Source organism: Lycium ferocissimum, chromosome 2 (assembly GCF_029784015.1).
Source record: "Lycium ferocissimum isolate CSIRO_LF1 chromosome 2, AGI_CSIRO_Lferr_CH_V1, whole genome shotgun sequence".
NCBI lineage: Eukaryota > Viridiplantae > Streptophyta > Magnoliopsida > Solanales > Solanaceae > Lycium > Lycium ferocissimum.
Genome location: NC_081343.1, coordinates 56,137,588 through 56,152,060, shown reverse-complemented (window position 1 = coordinate 56,152,060; position 14,473 = coordinate 56,137,588). Strand labels below are relative to the sequence as shown.

At 33.9% G+C, this 14,473-nt stretch overlaps 1 protein-coding gene across 1 annotated transcript; it reads right to left on the bottom strand.

Annotated features, from left to right (window-relative positions):
• Positions 1–757: 757 nt before the first annotated feature.
• LOC132046087 (calmodulin-binding protein 60 B-like) lies at positions 758–8,524 on the bottom strand. Its single transcript, XM_059436635.1, has 8 exons — positions 8,096–8,524; positions 6,664–6,739; positions 5,794–5,852; positions 4,977–5,470; positions 4,729–4,889; positions 4,430–4,633; positions 3,348–3,585; positions 758–1,835 (listed from the first exon to the last, which is right to left on the bottom strand). Exons 1-8 carry the CDS (start codon positions 8,182–8,184, stop codon positions 1,288–1,290), a joined length of 1,869 nt encoding a protein of 622 aa, XP_059292618.1. The 5' UTR covers positions 8,185–8,524; the 3' UTR covers positions 758–1,287.
• Between the last annotated feature and the right edge of the window lie 5,949 nt (positions 8,525–14,473).

Below are 14,473 nucleotides of genomic sequence, written 5' to 3'. Positions count from 1 at the left end.
TCCATAATCCATTTAACGTAGCACAACATTAAACTCTCATGTGACAATAATCAACTAGTCACTTTGGAGATAACTCCATTATTCATTTGTACTACACTTTTTTATCATTTTGCAAAACCACTTTAACTGTGACTTTTACCAAATTCACAATTCAAACTTACCATGTCTGAGGAAGGTTTCAAACAATGAAGCTTCTCTGATTTTTGTTTATTTTAGAATCTACTACTATTTCGAACATTTATAGGATTTTATTAGGGGTATAATTAAGAACTTATACCAGCTTTCGACAGAGATATTTCCTTCAGTTGAGTACTATGTCCAGACTGACTTGAGATTTTGGCATGTTTTTTGAAGACAAAACTCGAAAAATTAAGAACATTAGATCTTTGACACTTTTGTAAATGATGCTACTATATTAATTTGTCACTTAAAAGTACTTCCATTCTTCCGAAATTAACTTGTCCTACATTATAAGTTGTTCCAAATATTGTTCACTACGCTTGAATGATAAGTTCTAAATTCTAAATAGCCTTTAAACACCACAAAAAAGTTTCACGAGTCTCATTTTCATTTGTGAGTATAATTCACTTTTATCATATCCTTCCACAACAGAAAAGTCAAAATATGCCACTACATGTTTCTCAACTAATCATAAAACTTGTATTTTTACATATCCTTTATAACTAAACCAACACCGAAATTGACAAGCTAATTGGATCGAAATTGTAAGATTCAACATATCCTCGTATATTCAAAATTCAATGAAACACGATTATTCATTCGATATAACAAATTCTTGAAAGTCTACAGTATCACATTTTGATCATCTGTTCACAATAAATGGTTTGTATGAGGCAAACATTATGTCTTCTTTGATTAACTCATTACAATAAAACACTTGCAGCATCAGTCAACAGAAACATAAAATTAAAATTGCTACAATCTTGAGTTAGAATAAGGGAAATGAAGTCAATTCCATCCATTCCAGTAGTAGAAATCAGGTTTAAACCATTGGATTTCCCTTCAGCTAGAGCCAAGAAAACTGCTCCAGTCTTTCAACTGCGTATAATATGCTGAGTAAACTATCATCAGCTTATGTTATTCTGTTAATGGAGAGAGCAATCTCCATAGACAGGCATAACTGTACATGTTATAAGAGGCTTCCAGGTCCCAAACCAACACTGGATCTTTATGGATTGTCGTACCAAATTCCAAGAGCCATAATACACTTCTTAAAGGAAGCTCTCAAACATCATATCCAAGTGGTTGCTATGGGGAAAATCAAATCTAGGAGTCATCCAGTTCAACAATTTGAGCTCTTCTTTCAGCTGCTTTCTTCCTGATGAAAATCCCCCATCTCAAGGCAGCTTTGAGTTTGAGCCACCCTACAACAGCCTTACCTGAAGAACGTGTACGTTCCTCATCAAAACCAAAGGTAGAAGACATGTTGGGCATGTATGATGATCCATACTGGTAATTCTCCTCCGCAACACTAGAAGAAGCATGACCCTGTCCCATGCTGAAAATACGAAGCAGATGTTGCATGTCTTCATTTTCAAGCATCTCATGACTTCTCATACGTATTTCTTCCTCTGTTAAGAAGTCCTCAGCTCCCTTATAAGGATTAGGCGTGCTAGCAGCAAAATAGCTAGACATTGATGGCTGTGGTGGGCGAAGGGCCAGCATGCTGTCACTTCCATGTGGCTGAGCTTGCTGTGACGTACCTAGCAAATGGTTTTGAGTAGGAAATGAAGAACCATTTAACTGCACATTGCCATTTAGATTCATGTTCTGAGGCTGCATAGTGTATCTGCTACTGAGGCTATCATTATACCCTGGTAACAGAAAATATTCATGTTATTAAGTAAAAAATTGGAAGAATTATAGCAATCCAAGAGGCAATGAGGTCATCGTATACTTTTTTTTGATGACATGGGAACCCGCAGCCGCTACCCTTCGGGTGCGCACAGGGTAAACCCAGCTCCTGAGCAATAGCTTGCAAACCACACAGGAGAGGTAACCCGCACTAGGCAAGCCCGGTGTGACGAGCTCAACCCAGAAGGCAAATCCCCTTCTGTCGTAGGCAGGGGGTTTCGAACCTGAGACCTTCATTATGAAAGCCCCATGCTCAACCAACTGAGCCACCCTTGCGGGTAATGAGGTCATCGTATATCTGGTCAATTAGCTTGCTAAACAGGTAATTGCATGGCTTAAACTATGTATCCTTCATGTCATGCAAAGCAGTAAATAATGCAGGCTGAGAGACCTACTTCTATGTGAAACAATTTGCCAAGATACAGATTATTTAATACCAGTAAAATCGAAAAAATTGGATAGTTGTTGAAAAGTTGGTTTGAGTATCAAATCATGGTTTTGGTGTAAATTCCTAAATGAATTTGAGATCTCGAAACTTGTAAAATTAAAGCATGTCAAATTGGGACGTCTTAAAATAGAAAGTGTCATGTAAATTGGAAAAAAAGAAGCAAATCTGATATGAGTCAACAAACTGCTGATTCACAGGAAATCAATTGATATGTGTGACACCTGCAATGAGTTTCTTTCATGAATATTACAGCCCTAGGGAAAACACGGACAGCTTTTACAGCCCTAGGGAAAACACGGACAGCTTTTCCAATTTTAAAATTTGAAGATAATGTGTACGTCTCTACAACAAAATGAATAAACCCAAAAGTTACAAGTATAAATGCATCTGTTGTTCCAACTTAGATACTAAACAAAAGGTTATGAACGCTTTCAGATGAAAGATGAAGAAAATGTATCTGTTGTTCCAAATTTAGAACAATGTTGTCGACTCATGGTATATAAGTACACAGAAATAAGCCCAGAAAGACAAATCTTTTAGGATACGAAGGCACAATTAACTAAATGAACAGAAAGCTCAAGCAAGTAAAAAGTCAATTTGGGAATAAGTTACCCAAAGATGAGTAAGAACAATAGCGCCATTAAAAAACTATTGGATGTACACGCAATCTTGCTGGTATCAAATTCAAGAATAAATGAACATGTCACTATTTCCAATGCATGATCTGACATTCAATGTCCATGCTTATGCTTTTTTCAGGTTGGAAACTTTTTCTTCTTGTTAAGACACTATTCTAGTGACGAATTATTGTTCCAACCACCAAGAAATCAAACCAAGCCAAAACAGCAAAAAAAGCAGAGAGGCCAGAACTCAACACAATTTATGAAGAACATATCTTAGGTCGTGAGGAATTATTGTTCCAATCCCCCAGGATTCATAGAGAAGCCCAAACAGCAGTAAAAGAGAGCGGGCAGAATTCACACTTTAACAGGAACATATCTTAGACACCAAGGCATATTTATACCTCCCATGTTCAGTCCTGAATTCATAGCAGGCTGCTCTGCTGAGATTGAAGCTGGAAGACTTTGTAAATTAATTTGTTGATCAAAAGAGGTTGAATGGTTCTGGGAGCCAATTGTAAGATCATTTTGAGACGAAACTGACGTTTTATTCTGGCCTAGGCTTAGAAGAGATTTTCCATCATACTCAACAACATGCATCCAGTTGTCATACGCCTTCTTTACTAAAGTATCCACATATACCTGCAAATAGTTTTTGATGTTTGCTTAAGAACTTCATCAGATATTTGGACAAAAAATCTAACATCCAAAAGGTCAATTTATGCAAATGATAGCAACACTTGTAACTCCAATGACCACTACTATGCAAAGTTTTGAAATGTCACGGGGACAGCAAAAAAGTGCAAACTGCATCCCAACACTTGTAACTTTTATTAATAAAATCTCTCTTCTAAATGTGATCTGGGAGGAGACAAACTTATAAACGAATAACTTTTGCTTCTTGAAGAGTAGTGACTTTCACAAAATGGCCACAGATTAGTGGGAAAAGCAAGCTCTTGGCACTCCATTGTAAAAGAAGGTTGCGTAACCATGTGGAACCACAAAGCCCCAAGTAGGCCTGCAGGCTTATTTGGGCTCAACTTATGAGATCCAGTTTTCAGATGTACATTACCCAGTTGAGAGAATGGGCTGTTTGGTAAAACAATACAGGCCAATTTCTAGCCAATTTTGTTAAAGAGTAAAGTATAAAATCAGAGTACATCATGATCTACTAAAAGCATGAACTCTGAGAAAGAAGAAAAGAATGAAGAAACTGCAACAGATTGCTAAGTTTTAAAAGGTGAATTAACTGTACAAGTTCTTCATCCATTGAAGATACTTCTCTGAACCATCGGTTTTTCTTGTTAAGAGTTAATTTAGTATGTATTTCTTCTCAAGCATCAGAGAAACCAAAAACTTAGTGGCTTTAGGAGGTTGCAATTAGAGTGCATGTTTTTCTTCTTCTTTATTCCCCCTTTTCTTAAGCATGTTTAGATGAATCCATGACAATTAATTATAAAGAGACAAAAAGTTACAGATTGCAAACCTTCTGATTGTCTGTAAGAGAATCCATTGAATGATACTGTCCACCAGAGATTAAACCACATAACTCATAGATATTGTTAAAAACAACACCAACATTTCTCATATCATCAGGATAGTAGACATAAAGCTTCCCACCTAGAACACATGTTTTCGCATGGTCCACAAGAGCATCCCACATCTTGTTTGACATTCCGCTTCCCAGGATCTAAGATAACAAGATGAGAAACAAAAACGGAAACATTAATATACAACAACCAATTATCGTTCTAATCTCCAACTTATCAAGTTTGAAATTCTTACATTTCGGAGCCTCTGCGAATCTCTGACAACAAGTCGAAGGAAGTCTTCCACTTTATGTATGCCAGCTTTATTTAGCCTCTTGTGGAAGGATCCATCTTTCCCTATCTTTTCCAATCGCCAAACTTCATCATCTAATGCAGGTGGATAATGTTTCTTGTACACTGTAAAGAAACAGTCATGGAGTTACCACAAACTTCAACAAACATAACTGTAATTTCCATACAAAAGGGCACACTGTATGGGCTTACATTCTCCTCTATGATCCTTGACAGTGAAGGCATCCGTTTTTGCCTCACGAATGCGGATTCCCTCACAACAACCTGATGCTACTTTTAAGCCTAGCCTGAACTTTCTGCTTCTGATCCAACTGGAGTTGTCAGTAAATGTCAACTCACCAAGGGTGCCAACACCCTCTTTCAATATCACTTGCAATTCTCCAGCAAGAAGAGGTCTCTTTCCTTCACGCTCTTTCACTATATGAGACTCAAATTCTTCTTGAGTCCAGCCATCATCATCCTCGTTGTTAAAATCTCCTTCAAGCACAACAAGATCTAGTTTAACTGAGGACTCTGGACCTGATGTTACAACATGGTTTGTATTTCCATCAATCAAGACAACATGTATCGTGGAACCCTGCTCTCCTTCTACTTTTCCTCCTGTGAAGAGAGGTAGTGACAGTTTGGACCGAAACTGAAGCTGCAGATTTCTCCCATCAGGCCCTTCAATTCTTTTTGGAGAAACCCTGCATGGTTATCGTAAAATTCAATCCCGAGATAGAGTGGACAGTCAATTAAAACAAATTGGAGTACACAAGAAGCTCAAGCAAGCAAAGGATAAATGGAGCTTTGATGCAAAATTGAATAGAGGTCATGTTCTCGCACTGCACTTTCCGGTCATGCTAATACTTGGGATATTAGGTCAAATTCATCCAATGGCATGAAGACTTGCTAAAAAAATTTACACGTTTAACACATAGTATTAGCAACATCAATCTGCTCTAGCACTGGTATGAATTAGAAATCAGAATGATCAATTTAAACTGCTGAACGATATGTGAAGCCATACCTTGCATTAAGTTTAGCAGGACCAAGTTTAGCCAAAGCACGCTCCACTTCTTCACTGACCTGGTAAACAAAAATGGATATTCATAGATAAGAAAACAAAAGCCAGTATCGAAGAAACCTGAGCAAGTACAACAAGAATGGACATGTTTGCATAGTCTGCTCATCCCAAACACAGAAAAAAATTAGCACCATTCTGCGCTTTAGCTTTTATAGCTAAAAGGAAATTAGGTTGAATTACAGCCAGGGTAACATGCAAAAGTCTTTTTCTTCGTAGACCAACTCCAATTACATTTTGAGTCCAAGAAAAAAACTGCTAAAAGATCAACTGGAGGAGAGACGCACTAAAATTATGTTGTCACATCAAAAATAAAATTAAAAAACAGGTAAATTCTTGCACTCAGTAAGCATATCACAGGAAAATTTGAATCTATTTTCACCAGGAACTATGCACATAAGCAGGATATGGGGACAGCTCTGGCTGGTGTGTGTGTGTGTGTGTGTGTGTGTGTGTGAAAGAGAGAGAGGGGGGTGGGGGGTTCTTAGTTAAAAATTCTACAATGATCAAAGCACAACATGGTTTTAGAACATATTTCAGCATATGAAATAAATGGTATAATACTAAACAATGACTGATCAATTCAAAGAAGCCCGTCCATCTCAAATATCTGGCAGTGGATTTACTTGGCCTTATAGTCATAAACCTTGCAGTTTTAATTATTTCATTTTGTTCCCTCAGAAGTAAATTCTGTCACGCTGAGTCTACTGGAAATGTATATCATGCCACAGTAGTTATATAATTAAGAACCAAACTTCACATAAGTAATGCCCAATGAATAGGATGAGTATTCTAAAGGGGGCCTAATAATCTTACAACTCTTCGAAGAATTGGCTCCAGTGATGAGCATAGTTTCTGCAGACTGTCCACCTTTAGCGCTTCAACAATGACACTGCAGTAACCATGTACTTTTTCAATAAACGGTGCTAAAGTTACCATGAATAGTGCACAGAAAGATGAGTAAAGCTATAACAGATACTGAATTTCAGCTTCTCTAAAAAAATATAAGACATCCAGGTCACATGATTTCATGTCATGTAACACCACAACAAACAATCAACAGAAATAAAGACCTCTAAAATGAAAAACCTCTAAAATGAAAATCTTTTACTGGTCACTTGGTCAGAAAGAAAGAACACGGTTGAGTTGACCATCATAAATAGGCTACAGTGAGAGAGGCATCTACCACTCAGACAGAAGAGGAAGCTAAAGTGTTTGCAGGGTTAAAAACACTTGGTGATGACTGATGACTTTCATCAGGAAGCTCAACTATGTGTGTCGCTGCGAGATACAGAGACAACTTTCCCTCTGAATGATGATTGCAAATATGAAATGTGGATAATCCTATTGACAACTAACACTGAGGAACCACATTTGGAAGTTGATCTAGTGCACCACTTTTGCAGAGGCAGTCATGTTATATTCGTTGCAAGCTATTTGCAACGTGATCAAAATCCTTAAATTCCATCCTCAAATGACACATATTCTTAAAAAGGAATCATGAATTAAGCAGTATGAACCTCTTCTCATTTTGTACTCATTCAGCATACAGCATACTACACTATAAACCTCTTCTCATTTTGTGCTATAGCTGATCAAACAATAGGGTGCTTGAAGCCTTGAAGTCAGGGGTGGATCCAGTAAGGGCCAAGGGGGTTCATCCGAACCTCCTTCGCCGAAAAATTACACTATATATACAAGGTGAAAATTATTTTTATGTATACATAGTAGATATTGAATCTCCTTGGCTTCTTTGCTTGTCTACTTCTTTATATTTTTGAACCCCTTAGTTAAAATCCTAGCTCTGCTTGAAGTTATGACAAAGCACGAGATTCAATTTTCTCTCATAATCCAAAACAAAGAACTAGCTAGTTATCAAGCTCCTTCACTTGCAGTCAACAGCAAACAACCAGAAAAGAAAGCTCCCACTATATTTTCTCCAAGGATCTTCATCATAATACCTCAACTATTCATCAAGATCCCATTTTTCTTATTAAAAAAATTCATTTACCAGTACCCCCACAAAACAGAACCCTCATTCTCACCTCTTCACAACAATTCTTGAAATATCCTCACTAAATGCTCTACATTTCTTCAAACCAATTCAAAATTCCAGCTAAGTTAACATGATAACCAATTTCTCTAACGACCCAACTGTAGTAATACATAAACAAGAAACAAATAACTAAGGAAAAAACTACCCTTAACTAAATCATTAAAAAAAAAATGATATTTTTTTGCAAATTACCTTGCAAGAGCAGGTCGTTTCCTATCAGGTTGAACTTCCTCACTACTACTTGGATCCAAAGCACGTTTTTCCATATACCTTGTCTGCATTTCCTTAAGCAACTAAACACTTTTTCTTCAACTACTGTATATCTGTTTTTCAGATCTGATCTAAAGTTTCTTTCTTTCTTTCTTGTTTTTTGGTTTAATTATTCAACTGTTTATAGTGAGACTCAAACTTTCTTTTTTCAACGGATAATACGATTCCAACGGCAAAAGAAAGTGAGAAAAAGGGAAAGCGGGAAAAAATTGAAAGAAGATGAAGACAGGTTTCTAGGAAAGTTCAAGGAAATATCATTGGACTTTCGTATGATGCACTAATTGTTAACCAATGTTTGTTTCTATTTTGATGGCTGCTATTTTTGTTTTTTTGGCTTGTACATTGGATCTAGGCATCTAGCTTAATACAAATGTTTATGTAATGTTTTATATATCCACGCGTGGTATTTTATTTTGACGCGCTTATTTTTGGACTCTCAATTTTGTCCTTTTCAATTTAAAACTATTCCTACTTGACCTCTTCCTTTTTTCTTTTTTTACCTTTTACTTTGTGGCAAAGAAGTGTCATTCCATAAATGCTTAAAATAAGCCCATCCAAATAGGCTCTTAAAACTATTCCTACTTGACCTCTTTCTTTTTTCTTTTTTTACCTTTTACTTTGTGGCAAAGAAGTGTCATTCCATCCGTCTATGAGTGTGTTTGACTGGACACTAAATTTAAGAATAAAGTGAAGATTTTTAAAATTTATTGTCTAAAATAAGTAACTTTTGTGTGGCTGCAAATCATCTAATTTAAAGTAAAATGAATTTTTTTAATTAAATTGTTATTAAATATAAAAATGTGTTCTTTTTTTTGCACTGACTACAAAGAAAAGAGTGTCATATAAATTAGGACGGAGGGAATACTATATTTAGAATTATATTTCTTAGGTTAAGTGCTGAGCCATTAATTTGTTAAATAAGTTAGTGATTTTGATGGCAATTGAGGAATAGCGAGAATCCATCAATTTCAATTCGCTTTCAAGAACCTGTTTTTGGTTTGAAAAGTCATTTTATAATTAGAGCAATTTATGCATAACGAGTAGTCTGTTCCATTGGTCCACCATATAGTGTGCTTTCCACAACAAAAATTGATGACAGCAGAAAATAATAATTGCTAAACAATGATATTATTATATTCAGTCTCATTTTTTACCTTAAACAAATGTTGTTGACCTAGTATAGTCAAGTAGTTAGAGCTAGTGTGTAATACAAGTATAATACTCCTATTAGATTAAAAGCCAGCACTCTAGGAAGTGCCGACAAATGGTGAAACAAATATTTATAGTTGTTGCAGGATCACCAATGCGTAAAATTTGCTGGTATATATCTTCTTTGAACACCGCTATTTTAACTTGTATTCAGTTTTTTAAAATTTGTATACGTCAATCTACTTTGGAATAGCTACAGATATATGATGTCTGAAGTTACGCTTAACACACAAAATGCCTGAAATTTCATATGGGTGAACTTTAGACATTTCTGCCTGAACTACCGCCATATGTGCCTGAATGAAGTTCAAATAAAAATGACCGAACTTCAGTCATGTATGCACAACTTTGGTCATATGAAACTTCAAATACATTATGTTTGATGTTGTTTCGAAGTAGATAGATTTTGTAAATTTTTTTGCAATATAGATACATAAATGATGGTCTCAAAATCGGATATTCGTGCACTTCGGCCAATTGTAGAAATGGCACTAGGTAACCACTTTCAGGATCGTTGTTTAAGTTTTAGCCACCTGTTATACATCATTAGTGTTTAGCTAGCCACAACTTTTAAAACGAGCAAGTATTACTTTTCTTCATGTTCACTTCCTCAAACTTCAGAAAACTATGTATATATAGCAGACAACTAATTTGTTCTAGTTTGGTCATCTGTTTCATGTTCCTTTCGAACGTAGTTCATTAAATTGAATTCTTCAATTCTTATTTGTGCAAAAAGAAAATAAACAAAAATGAAAAAGGGAGAAAGGATAGCACATGCACCGCAGTGGTAATGTATTGGCGGGTACAATTAATTAAGTGCCTAATTGTTTATCGAAAGAATAAAATAAGGCGTGGACGGCGGTAAGGGTTGATCGTGGTCGTTGGTTTAATGACTAAGCGACAGTTAATCATAATTATAGGATCCCACCCACGTGAGTTTATATTTATTGCATTCGATTTTGTGTCTAAAGATTCCTTTTCTCCTCCAATCCAATTGTGTCGAAAAATGTGACGTGGAATATATAGAGGGCGTGGGGGGTGTTTGCAATTATTAGTCAGTTATATATACGATTCCAGTCAACTAGCAGCCTGGCAGAAGTTGCCCCTCTCACTATCCCCACGCGCAATCATTTTCTGCTTACACTTCGAATAATGTTATGTTTGATTAAGTTCATGCATCAATATTGTTATCTTAAATTAAAAGTATAAAACAATATTGTTTGAATTTTGTAACATTAAGTGTGTTGTGTCATTCCTATGAAAAAAGTTTTATTAGGGTAAAATAGAGCTATTCAAAATTCAAAATTTACTAAATATAGAAAAATAATTAAAAAAATTTAAAAAGAAAATAAGATATATAAATGAAATGGACGATGGAGTAATAAACAAGGACCGGTTTTTTGTTATAATGTTAAATATAAACATCTCTCCTCTTCTCTTGGCGGCGTATATATATATATATATATATATATATATATATATATATATATATATATATATATGATTGTAGTCCGAAACGGGTTTATACGCGCCTCGATTAATTTTACGGAGATTTTTGTTATTATCCACAAATATCAAATAAATTTATTCGCCAAGTTTTAGATAGATGAGAAGCAACATCTTAATATTTATTTGCTTGCATGTTTTTACGTATAACCAGACGCAATATCTAATACCTCCATTTTGATAGAGTGACCTACTTATATCTTTTTAAAAAAATCGTCTCAAAATAATATCCACTCTTTTATGAAGGACCATAAAATACTAAAAAGTTACAAGAGGCTCACTTTAATTTACCTTCTCCATATTGCTTTTCCTCCTCTTTATTCTTTTAAAAAACCAGATAAATATTGCTCCACATGTTCTCTCAACAAATACTAGTATTAATTAACAATTCCAATTCATCTTAATGTCCATAAAAAAAAAACCAACTCATACATCAAATTTGAAACCAAGAGAAAAACTATAATTATGATCAAGACGGAAAAGTAAATACCATTTCATGGGTGCAAAATTCACATGCATGCGAAGATGAAACATGTATGACGTTTGACGAATGATTACCTCAAACAGCACAGTATGGCTCATATAATAGTGGAAAGTTACACATTTGGTTGCTTCCTGAGAATAATTACAAGTTAATTAAATATACAAAAAAAAAAAATCATTGGTTATGTACAAATATGTAGATTATATGTATATATACATTAATATATGAAAGATATATATTTTTTAACTGTTATTTTAGTGGGCGATTATATAATGTATAAATCTTTATGTATAACTGTAGCTTTATAAAGAACATGGTCAGACCAATGGCGTAACATAAAGATGGGCGTCTCATAAGACGATTAAACGATACAGTACTGCCACAAAGTTGTACACCAAACACCAACTTGATGAATATTTAATAATTCTGACTTGTGGAAAAAATAAGGAAGTATTTCGATAGAGATGGTAACATGGTATCATTTGACTTGATGTCAAACTAAAGCATTCCACCATTACATTTTTGGCATTCAACAGCACGCATAATTTCTGAAATGGAGTAAGATCATACCTGGAGTCAGGAATTTAAATAAGGACTCCAAAAAAAATTCTTATATCAAGAAGTTCAACAATATATATATATATATATATATTTGGTGTATATTATATATCTCCCAGCCGTTTTTTTCTTTATGGTGGACGACTATTTATGTCAATATCCCTTTTTCTCCCTTTCCTATCTTGTTGAACTTGTCTCCTCAAATTTTCCAATTCCTCAGACCATGCATAATTAATAAGAGGTGAAATCAAGATTTGAAACTTATGAATTCTTAATTCTAATAGTTTTTTAGTTTTCGAGTTCTATATATAATCTATACATATTTTATAAACTTGTAAAATAAACATAAAATTTGAATTAAAATTTTCAAATATAGCTTACAAGAATGACGACCAGAACGGCTGGAAAGCGAGATGTTGCTCAGGCTTGGGTCCTCCTATTGGCTTGGGCCTTCAGGGGACCAAACCTAAAAGAAACCACAATAAAACAATTGAAATACTCATGAGCCGTTTGGACATGATTTGAAATCATGTATGAAATTAATGATTTGAAATCATGATGATTTGAAGTTAAAGTTTTGTTTGGACATGCAATTTGGATTTCATAATTTGTATTATTTCTCATAGTCATTTGAAAACGATTACCTTCGTGTTTGGAACGTTGTTATTATCGTATTGTATTGTATCGTTACTTCTGATGTGATGTTTGTTTTGATTGTTATTTAAAATGTATCGTATTGTATTGTTAAATTAGGAAAAAGCGTTTTATGTAAATAGATTTGGTGTTATCCATTGTTACCTAATTTCTTTTTCCATTATATCCTTACTTAATATTTCATAATCCTATTTTACCTTTACCATATATTATCTAACTCCATCCAAATGCTACTAAACCCTACGTCTCTCTTTTCCAAAATTCGTCAAGCTGCTTTCTTTTTCTTCTTCGTCTTTGTGTCCTACTTTTTGGTGAAAAAACTTGTGATTTTATAGTGTACTATCTCGGGTTTCTTCTCTTGTTTCGGAATTACATGTATTTCTTTTTGTCCATTACTGTTTTCATTAATTTTGTTAAAATTTGCATTAATTTAACAATTTAATATATTTACAATGCATTATTTGGCACAACTTAATAAATTCAATATTTCGATAGTTTAGGGCATTTTAGTAAACTTACCGACAGGATACAATCGATATAGTCAATCCAAACAAAAAAAATGTTACTTATCAAGAAAACGATACTGATCTATCCAAACATTATAACTACAAAAACAAGACACCAATACAATACAAAGACGGTACGGTACATTGTGAAACGATGAATAACAACTATCAAAGCAGTGTTACACTTTTCCTATTTTTATACAATCTTATGTGAGCAAACCATTTCAATTAATAATCTTTCTACAAAATACAACATCAATTGATCGAACTTTAGTTCAATAAAAAGGAAAATTGAACATGAGTTACAGTGTAACTACTATTTAATATAATCCTCCCACATGGTATGAACGATTTCTTAATATACTATCAACTTGCATATCTTTTAATATTTGATATAAATGATTAGTAAATATATCTACCAACTTATAAATATCTTTTTACAAAATATAAACTTATGGGTCAAGTTTTACATTAAAAAAAAATTGAAATCATGATTTGGAATCCCAAATCACACCTTTCCGGAGAATTTGGATTTGAAATCATGATATGAAGTTGAATTTTTATGCAAATTGCATAAACAAACTATGATTTGAAATCAAAATATGAAATCATGATATCATATCGCATAGCCAAACGCCTACTTTGAACAAGGGAATTGGGGATAATATCTAAAAGGGAAACAATTATATTTATAATTGAACAAGGGAATCGGGAATCGAAAAAGGAAATGTGTTAATTGAAATTAAATTCACTCCTATTATTTTCGAGACTTTAATTGGTACCACTAAACTGTAAGTTGTGATTAAATGTGGGCAATTTAGGTACTTGAGATGTTCAGTCTGTTTAAAACTTTTTTTTTTTTAATTGGAAAATGACATGATGATATATAAAGTTGTAACACATAAAATTAAAATATAATCAATCAAATGAAAGAGTTATACATGCGAATATTATATTGAAGATATATATACCTACCAAAAAAAAGTAAGTTCTATAGAATAAATGAAATACCAATACATGGAGGAAATGTTAGGCTTATAGCAAGTTTAACATATCCACATTACATTTGTTGCTTAATATTCTATTTGTTTCATTTTAGGTATCTTAATTTGATTAGACGTGAAAATTTAAAACAATAAGAGAAACATATCACTTTGAAATATTAAAATTACAGAGCTACTATTAAATATAGAAAGTAATAGTATATCTTTTTCTTCTAAAAAAAGAGTAAAAGAAAAGTAAGACCCGTAAGAGGAAGTACCATAAATAGTATGAAGATTGAAGAGCAGTCTCAATTTGGCATAAACGTAAGTAACTTGAAGTTGCAGCAATTAATATTTGTCGTTCCTGTATATCAAGATATACGACATTCCTTAGAATTAT

Coding starts and splice junctions, on each gene's coding strand:
- LOC132046087 (XM_059436635.1), bottom strand. CDS start 8,184: ATGCAGACAAGGTATATGGAAAAACGTGCTTTGGATCCAAGTAGTAGT. Junction 4,634..4,728: donor ATTCGCAGAGGCTCCGAAAT/GTAAGAATTTCA, acceptor TTGTTATCTTAG/ATCCTGGGAAGCGGAATGTC. Junction 1,836..3,347: donor TTCAGGACTGAACATGGGAG/GTATAAATATGC, acceptor TTCTGTTACCAG/GGTATAATGATAGCCTCAGT.